Source organism: Pecten maximus, chromosome 13 (genome assembly GCF_902652985.1).
Source record: "Pecten maximus chromosome 13, xPecMax1.1, whole genome shotgun sequence".
NCBI classification, from domain to species: domain Eukaryota; kingdom Metazoa; phylum Mollusca; class Bivalvia; order Pectinida; family Pectinidae; genus Pecten; species Pecten maximus.
The window spans coordinates 31,870,187-31,880,322 of record NC_047027.1 but is presented as its reverse complement, the minus strand read 5'-3'; the positions used below and the strand labels follow the sequence as shown (position 1 = coordinate 31,880,322).

The window sequence follows — 10,136 nt, the reverse complement described above, 5'->3', positions numbered from 1 at the left end:
AGAACCTTGTAAGGAACTCCCAATTCTATAAATAGATAGATATATAGATAACGTACAGGAAACAGAACCTCGTAAGGAACTCCCAATCCTATAAATAGATATATAGATAACGTACAGGAAACAGAACCTTGTAAGGAAATCGCAATCCTATAAATAGATATATAGATAACGTACAGGAAACAGAACCTTGTAAGGAACTCCCAATTCTATAAATAGATAGATATATAGATAACGTACAGGAAACAGAACCTCGTAAGGAACTCCCAATCCTATAAATAGATATATAGATAACGTACAGGAAACAGAACCTTGTAAGGAAATCGCAATCCTATAAATAGATATATAGATAACGTACAGGAAACAGAACCTTGTAAAGAACTCCCAATTCTATAAATAGATAGATATATATAGATAACGTACAGGAAACAGAACCCTGTAAGGAATTCACAATCCTATAAATAGATATATAGATAACGTACAGGAAATTAGCATACTGCTATAAATACAGGTACTGTCGCGGCAATCCTGTCGTGGAGGTACTACCACAAGAATGGGTTAGTTTGTTATTTCTGGTGGAACATAATGTTCTGTATAGAATAATTGGTTAGGTTATTACATAGATGATTGTATAGGTTTTCCGGTATTGAATTAAACGACATCAATAATTCAATATCTCACAATACTGTTGATACTATACATGTGTAATATTGTCAGAATCTAGCATACGAATCTCATATAACTAACTGAATTTGATGGGAAAAAACGGCGACAATCTCAAATTACTTTCGGTATAGGATACACCAGACAATCGAGCGTTCCATCATACAAACGCCATCTCTCGTGTTCTATGTATATTAAATGGGGTGGGGTGGGGGTAGGGAGAGTGCTGGTAGAGGTCGGGTGGGGATAAAGGGATGGGGGGGAGGGGTTATGATGTAGGGTAAATTGTATAATGATGTAGGGGACGTTACTTAACCATTAAATACAGTTTAATTCACATGATCTACGATGCCCACTCACAAAAACACCGCCGGAAACTAACACTATATAAGACATATTTACCAATCGATCGGTAGAATGTTAAATTTTTGTGTATTTAAAATGTTTGCTGATAGATACTAATTGTTCGTCACCAGAGTTTGATATCGATTTATATGTTTAAATAAAGAAGAATCCATGAAGCGGATGACTTTGTCTTACATTTCAACGCTCGATACAGTCACAACTTTACCACGCCTTCTCTATAAACAGTTTATACAGATAAAGGATCGGTACCCAAGCCCAAGGGCCCAACGCAGAAATTTATATTAGAAGGAGAGTCCTGGTATTTTCTTTCTATTCCACAAAATAATGAAACAATATCAGAAATCAAGTTCACATATATACATGCCGATTATTTTCGTTCAATTTAATTCAATTAAGCTGTTTTAACGGTCCTTTAATTGTTATCGGCATCAGAAACAATGTCTCTAAAATAATTTTATACATGTTGTATTTTTCCTTGAATTACACAAATCCGACTGAACCGGATCGACAAACATAAAAATAAACAAAAGGAATTTCACACTAAGGTGCCAAGCGTTCCACGAACCTAGATCAGGTAAGCAATGTCCATCGGAAGCTTGTTATTCCAACCCGAGTCAGTAGGTTAAGTACAATAGGATTATCGCTGGATTAGGTCCTAAGTTAGAGGATCACGGTATAATAATAGAATTAATCAGCTCTACCAACAAACGTCCATAACGGGCCAGTCTTAACCTCTAACACATAAATACGTCTGTATATCAACAGCTTATATAAAATATCAAATTATAGTTTACTAAATATATTAAACGTTTAAGGTGAAATATAACGATACAACAACACAGATGTATCACAGATATATCCAGTTACTTATAGTTATAAGTGATATATAACTGCACATTTACGTGTGACAATTATATCAAAAATTAGAAATGCTATTTATAATCTTATATTTTATTTAATTATTTAGCTAATTGTCAGTATTATATGACATTGCCATAACAGCTTTTAATTTTTTTTGCCGACAAGATTTACTTCTGAACTATATTTTCATTATAAAAATCGTAAATACTCCTGACGAACTGTAGGATAGCTCTGGTCAGTACTGACAATGAATGGACTCTGGTCAGTATCTGACCAGTAATATGACCACTATTGACCAGTAATACGTTACGTCAATATACAAGTATTATGTTATACTTTTCATGGATAAAAGAGTCGATGGCTTATACTGGTCAAGTAATGGTCAACACTTGTACTAACCTGGCCACTGGTCAAACTTAACTGTCAAACGTTATAAATATAAGCGTCAATATTTTAACAATCCTACATACATTCCTGTGTCTATTTTTTTCTATCTCACATCCAACAATGTTTGATATAATGTACATAAAATAAACTCTACCTGCGGCCACATTTGTATAAAACAATGGGTCATTAGGGTCATTCTGATATTTTTTCTTTTTTTTCGTTCTTGAAACCGATAAAGAAGTGACATACCATAGGGCTACGGAGGGATATTTGGGTGGTGACGTACCTGTTAATTAGTATCCTACGTTAGGGTTATTGAGGAACCTTTGGGTGGTGACGTACCTTTTTGGTAATTAGATGTCCTACGTTAGGGTTATTGAGGGACCTTTGGGTGATGATGTACCTGTCTGGTAATTAGAGTCCTACGTTAGGGTTATTGAGGGACCTTTGGGTGGTGACGTACCTGGTGATTAGTGTCCTACGTTAGGGTTATTGATGAACCTTTGGGTGGTGACGTACCTTTTTGGTAATTAGTGTCCTACGTTAGGGTTATTGAGGAACCTTTGGGTGGTGACGTACCTGTCTGGTAATTAGAGTCTTACGTTAGGGTTATTGAGGGACCTTTGGGTGGTGACGTACCTGTTAATTAGTGTCCTACGTTAGGGTTATTGAGGGACCTTTGGGTGATGACGTACCTGTCTGGTAATTAGAGTCCTACGTTAGGGTTAGTGAGGGACCTTTGGGTGATGACGTACCTGTCTGGTAATTAGTGTCCTACGTTAGGGTTATTGAGGGACATTTGGGTGGTGACGTACCTGTTTGGTAATTAGAGTCTTACGTTAGGGTTATTGAGGGACCTTTGGTGGTGACGTACCTGTTAATTAGTGTCCTATCTGAGGGTTATTGAGGGATCTTTGGGTGGTGACGTACCTTTTTGGTAATTAGTGTCCTATCTGAGGGTTATTGAGGGACCTTTAAGTGATGACGTACCTGTCCTGTAATAAGAGTCCCTTCCACTCTCTTCCCGAGTGTCTGATGCCACAGTAGGGGAAGGAGGGCCAGGAACATCCACCCCGACATGTTAACAGTGTAAATAACTCCCGTCAGTGTACGTCTTCAACTCGGAATAAAACTATCCTCAACGTTATACTCAAGGGATCTCTCTTTTTCAGAAGAAACTTGGGACCAAAAATGTCCACCTAGACATGGTAGAAATCACAAGTAATGTCGAAGTCTGCCAATTCCAAAATAGTCCCCGATACTTGGAATTTCAAGAACCGTTCTTTCGTAAGAGGCCTTTAATATTCCTAAGAGGCCGTCCACAGAAGGAACCCGAGCTCGGTAACTTCCTAAATGGTCCAAACGTCTTGAGTACCACCTTGTCCCTGTAGGCCCTTAAAGACATACACAGGGTCCCGTGGGGTCCATTAGGGTCCCTAGAATGACCAGCGTCCTGAAGGTGGTTGTCAGTTTCAGTAATGACCGTTAACACTGTGTAGATCTACTGGGTGTTTGGTCAGCGTGACGGATCAGTGAGCCAATGTGTGTATTTATGGGCCTGAGTCGGGTAAGATTAAGATCAATACGTTGTGACAATACAGTGTTGAAAAGTTCTGTAAATGTGTAACTGTTAATATGTATATAGTTATGTTCACACTTAGTGACACTCACACTTATGGTAGCCTACACAAACCAGTATTTTGGAACCTTTTGCCGGTTTTCTACCCGACAAGTACCCGTTCTTACGTTCTGAAGCCTAACACATGGCAAACGTTTATTTTACAGATTTTAAATCTACCCTCCGTTATGTCCGTTATATATTCTGTTTGGTGGTTGTCATTTGACTTAGATCTAAAATAAGTATATCTCGGACATTAATGACATACTTTACTGTGTGTATAGCACATTTTGAGACATTTATTTTATTTTTATTTCTTTTTTTTGGGGGGGGGGGGGGGGGGGGGGGGTTGAGGGGGTGAGGAGTGTTAAAATTACCTTATTATAATCTAGCCCCCCCCCCCCCCCCCCCCCCCCCAAAAAAAAAACACAACGTCTCCAAATGTTATACACACTAGGGGGGGGAGGTCAAAATACATGTAGACTGTAACTAATATTATCAAGTCCCTGCGGTACAGACCTACGCCGAAATACGAAAGATTTATATCAGAATAATTAGAAAACTGCGTATTGCTGTATTGCTGTATTGCTGTATTGCCGTATTGCCGTATTGCTGTATTGCTGTATTGCTAAATCCTTTAACCAAACACTTCTCAGTTTTATGGAGAACGGATACTAGATATTAGTGAATGCATTTTTTTTAATTTATCGATGTATTTTGAAATCGACATTTCTAATTATCATATTATTTTTGTGAATGCACCTCTGGTTACATACATTGTACACTAATTATCAAATGAGTTTTTAAAGATTTTCCTTTTAAAACAACTGGTCACATAACAGTGAACATTTTTTCTATGAGGCCATCTTTAAAATATCTTGGTGGGATGTAGCCTGAAGAGGGGGTTTTACATATGGGTAGGTAGGTAGTGCCGATTTAGTTTTTTATTCAGTTCTTGAAACAGATTTTCAACCTTCAATACAAAAACAAACCAGAATATAAACTGTTTGGAAATCATTATTTATTATACAAAAGAAACACACACCAAGCTAATTTGGGTTTGCGAGACTATTTTCAACTTGAAAAGCAACTTTTGGACATAAATATCCGGAACGTTCAAGTCAATAAAAAACAAAAACAAAACAAAAAGCGTTTTTTATTCCTCACGTTTAAATTTTTTGGCTGAAAGAACTCAAATACCGGGGTAAGATATTAATCCAGATTACGTCAAACATCATTTTAGTCGAATTATTACCTAATTGTGTTAGTTCCTCGCCCACGTGATAATATTTATATATAATCACGTTTGAGTGTTGATAGGACTTTAAACATACAAAGTTGACAGCCGTTAGACTTGCCAGAGTCCGTGTAAGAAGCACTATGTAAGTGTTACGTCATCAGTTTGAAAATGAAATATCAATATACACTTCGTCAATCCATATTGAAAACAAAAAACAAACAAACAAACAAAAACAGGAGGCGGATGAGTTTCGTTTCGCCGAGATTTAGGGGCTACATGACCACAACCCCTTTGGGGGCTACGTGATCATACCCCCTTTGGGGGCTACATGACCATATATCCTTTGGGGGCTACATGACCATATCCCCTCCCTCCCTTTGTTATATTTAGTTGAGATTGGCTTTAGTCCACAGGAAACTATATATAATATATCTACTTAATCGAACATAGAATTGTATAATTACGTCTTTAACTATGTTCAACCACATATCTCTTTTTAAATACGCGAATACGATAAGCAAATACAATTTTGTCACCGTACAGATTGACAGATTATATTTACAAAAATATCCCGATATAAAATGACATCATACATCAACTGTAGATCTGATATCATACCTGACTAAGGTAGCGTTATCTCCGATAGGTCCCATCCAAAGTTCAGATACACCGGCTGTCCGATAGCGCCCCTCTAGACCTTCCCTGTTTACAGGGATGACGTCACGCCTTTACCGACACGTGTGGAATAATAGCTCGTGAGGAAGTGAAACAGGAATCGTCAATCACACGTGGAACTGTAAGTATCACCCTCCCTGAATGTGTGTAGGACTTTCGTTCCCTTTAAAAGGTGTCGGCGTCCTACCGGCCGAAGGGAATATCTACTATACACGAGCTATATTTGACAATACCGTACCTGGTATCTGATGTAAGTTTGTTTTACGTAATTCAGTAATTTGTGTCTTGTTTACGTCTACTTACTGTCGCTGTTATTACATTCATTGATCACGTGACATAAATTACATACATGAACCACTTGACATAAAATACATACTAGTGTACCACAAACAATGTACAGATTATGTTATATTACCCGACATGATAATATATTACAGTCCGTACCCGTCAGATAACACAGTATCTGTGATGACACGTTTGTTAAACTGTCTGAAGGCAGTTGTCTGTTACGTCCATCTGTCTCTTCTTGATTCCATCCTCTGTTTAATGTACCGACAATGATTTAAGTTTTTTTTTTTTTAATTTGTATTCGTTAAACATTATATACCTTTGTCGTACGTATGATAACAACATTTACTGTAATACACATTGTTATGTACACGTATTACAGATGTTAGGACAGCGATCGAGTAAATATGATCCCATGGAAACACGAATAGGTCTTTTGTCAATTTCATACAATGTCAAACATTACATAATTAACGCTATCATCACCATATAAAAGTTTGCTTTTTGTCTTTGAATTAAAAGTGCATTCCAAAACAAATCGTATTCATCCATTATAGATATCTAATAAGGAAAGTAAAGTTCTGCTGCCCAATAGTTCCTCTGACCTAACGCAGACATGTAAATATTATAACATGAATTTGTAGTACAATATCAGTTCCAGTGATATCACTTTTTTCAGATAGCTCCCATGTTTGTTTGTACGACAGGACACTGTGTTTGTTAAGACTTTGCGGTGTTATTTTTGTAATTTACCGGGCTTTCTTATAATTTATTTGGGTTGTAACTTTAAAATAAAACTATATTTCTAAACTTTATACCTTGAAATACTTTTCAATGCACTGCAGATCCAGTTTGTTCAGGTCTTCAACTGATGATAATATCTTTTATTTTGGAAAGATTAAAATATTTTGCATTGACCAAAAGCCGATGTACACTCTGCAAAATAATTTTGTAGTTTATTAAGCGTTCATGTCAGTTTGATAGACAAGTTTATGACGTAGTCGCTTCCTTAGGACATTGTATCAAACAATATCACGCTTTCACACAATACGTCATCACTCTAATTTTCAGATTGATAATATCATGGCTGAGACTTACACGATTCTGTTTTCCTGTACCCTGTGTATGCTGCTTAGCTTGGCGACTTCGGGATACCCCGGGTGTTATCCTCAGGATATAAACACAATTAATTGTACTTCCGGTAATATTACGTCATTTCCGTCCAGAGAGGATATCCCATACGATGTAAGAGATATAGATTTATCCGGTAACCAGCTGGTCCACATCCCACATATTAACATTTCCAAACCAACAGCACTGGAGAGACTAAATCTATCCCGGAACCACATCACGTCCGTCAGTCAGAACGCCTTTAAAGACCTCACAAGTCTGGACACATTGGACCTCTCCTTCAACCTTCTACGGGGATCAGCTCTCATTGACATGCAGTACCGCCTCGTCATGAGTGAGTTCCATAGTCTGCGCGTGCTGATCCTGAGGGGGAATCCTCTCGGGATGATCGAGCGTCTTACATTCCGGGATTTCGGATATTATCGACTTGAAGAGTTAGACTTGTCCTACTGTGCCATATCTACCCTAAAACATCTCGCTCTCGAGAATCTGTCGAGACTTCGTGTGCTTGATCTTAGTCACAATAGCCTTGCGACCTTTGACACTGCTGCGTTTGCCGGGGTCACGCATCTTCATAGTCTCGATCTGAGTTACAACAAGCTTACAGAAATTGACGATATGCACCTGACACTGTCGTCAAGACTACGTTTTATTAATCTGGACAACAATAGGATCACGGCCATAGCAGATAATGCGTTCTCGGGGGTGACAGGTTTAGAACGCCTCGGTCTGAGGAACAACCGGCTACACCGGATCACAAAGTTGTCTCTACCAACAGACATGCGCAGAGCGCCGGAACTCAACAACAACCCTTGGTCGTGTGATTGTCACATGAAGTGGGTCACTTCCGACTCTTACATCCAGAGTCTCAACGCTTCCATCGCGTGAGTATTAGTGATAAGTCACTGTTCTGCTTCCTGGCGGGAAAAAGCAATACATACAAGCGTCCTGGTTTAGTAAACTGTACGAGTATGTACTGTTTTAGTAAACTGTACGAGTATGTACTGGTTTAGTAAACTGTACGAGTATGTACTGGTTTAGTAAACTGTACGAGTATGTACTGTTTTAGTAAACTGTACGAGTATTGCCATAACACACATGTCAAGGTTATTTCCATTCTATGTAGAACATGTATATGATACGATAAGCAGTCTGGTCTCTCATACTACAAAAAGAACCTTTTTGGGCCATTATAAACAGTCTAGTATGTCTTACTATCAATAAATAAACCGCTCGGGGCCATCTTAAATAGTTTGGTCTGTTATACTTTTTATTCTTTCTCAAAATACTCTCATTTGTTCTTACCCAGGAATCAAACAGTCGGATAAAACATTGAATTAATTGGTATACTGATTCTGGTAGTTTTCTGTTTGTAATGAAATATTCGGGGGCACATTCTTTCGTGGTTTCAAGCTTGTTTCGTTTAAATTTCATAAAAAACAAGTAATAATGTGGTATAGATTGGTTGTATTTATTTTATGATTCTACGATCAACCACGAAAACCCCAAATATTGATACACCACGCATATTTAATATGATGCAGTTTTTGGCGGACTACGGCGTCAATTTGCTTCAGTTTGTTATTGCACTTAAAATCATTTCTATTGGATAAATGCCTTCCGTTCGACCAATCATTATCGCTGATCAAAAACACGCAAACACAAAATACCCGTAACTGTTATCTCGACACAATCAGCTAATATGTCTTAAGGTTGATGTCCGTATTTTACAGGTGTAACTATCCATCAAGACTCCGAGGGATGGAGATCTTCGATATCGATGACGCAGACTTGGCGTGTCCGATGTCCATGTTAAGCGTTTTAATGACCCTACTGATAACGCTCGCCATCATCATCGTTTTCGGAGGTTTATTCATGTTGCTCTACCACAAGCGTGCGAATTTGACATTTTGTAAAAGGTCAGAGGTAAAAGGTCAATACGTCGCAGTGTATTCACATGACAGAGACCATGCAACCGTGACCTTTGACATGGAACCGACGTTTGACAAATCAGATCTTGAGAAACAAGCTGATTCGGAAGTGTATGCCTAACTGATATACTAACTCTGGTTAATTAAGAAAATGTGAAATTTGAAATTGCTGCAACAGCAGAGAAAGATTTCACGAGGAACTCGATATAAAGATGACTTAGTATTTTTTGTAGTATTTATTTACATTGTGTTGTCCATACCTGTGGTGAAGGTATACAGTATCATTACGTGTGTAATATCATCAAACCTCTGGTCTCCAATACATTTCCAGCACATTGTGTGTGGACGAGCAGAACTAGAATATCATGTCTCAGCTGGAACAGAGAAAAACTTCCATTTTTTAAATCGTGGACATGTTAACTTCATCTTCAAACTTGACCTGATTCTATTAATTTTGTCAACGTGATCTTTTTTTTTTTTTTTTACAAATTTGCCAGGTTTACTACAGAAATGTAGAAATAAATTGTCGCTCAATACAGATGTTTATAGTGTTTATCAGAGTTTTGTTTACAGGAACGAACTCGTCAATAACACACATGTAAGAACAAGACAAACAACAAATGTATTGAGGCCACACTGAAGGAGAAGGCATGTTTCTATCAAGAAATAGGGAACCATAATCATCTCTTCTCAGTTGTAGGCAGTCTCTGTTGGGTTCGTTGTAAATAAAGATTAACGTTGAAGAGTCTGTGTTTCTTCGATATAAAGTTCTTGTGTTGTATAAGATTCATTAAAACACATTTTATTGTCACAAAAAGCACACACACACACAAAGCAAAAAAAAAAAAAAAAAAAAAAACTTAAACCACATAATCATCCAGAGGAGTCTACATGATAAACACGAAATAATATCTAGAGATGACGCCACTTTGTATGTACATTTTGTATTAAATCAATTATCTTGTCCCCATATTCAAAA

General features: G+C 37.6%; 2 protein-coding genes across 3 annotated transcripts in view; one reads left to right on the top strand and one right to left on the bottom strand.

The window, feature by feature from the left end:
- LOC117341017 (transmembrane protein 145-like) overlaps positions 1–3,824 on the bottom strand; it is a 17,421-nt gene extending 13,597 nt beyond the window's left edge. Inside the window, 1 exon segment of the mRNA XM_033902818.1 lies at positions 3,265–3,824. Within this exon segment, the coding sequence (XP_033758709.1) occupies positions 3,265–3,354 (90 nt within the window). The 5' untranslated portion in view covers positions 3,355–3,824.
- Positions 3,825–5,775: 1,951 nt separating this feature from the next.
- Positions 5,776–9,905, top strand: LOC117341016 (chondroadherin-like). 2 transcript variants are annotated; one of them, XM_033902815.1, is made up of 3 exons: positions 5,776–5,928; positions 7,167–8,110; positions 8,960–9,905. In XM_033902815.1, exons 2-3 carry the CDS (start codon positions 7,179–7,181, stop codon positions 9,276–9,278), a joined length of 1,251 nt encoding a protein of 416 aa, XP_033758706.1. In that variant the 5' UTR covers positions 5,776–5,928; positions 7,167–7,178; the 3' UTR covers positions 9,279–9,905. The 2 variants fall into 2 exon arrangements, with proteins under 2 accessions (XP_033758706.1, XP_033758708.1); XM_033902817.1 differs by lacking the exon at positions 5,776–5,928 and adding an exon at positions 6,001–6,057.
- The last annotated feature ends 231 nt before the right edge of the window (positions 9,906–10,136 follow it).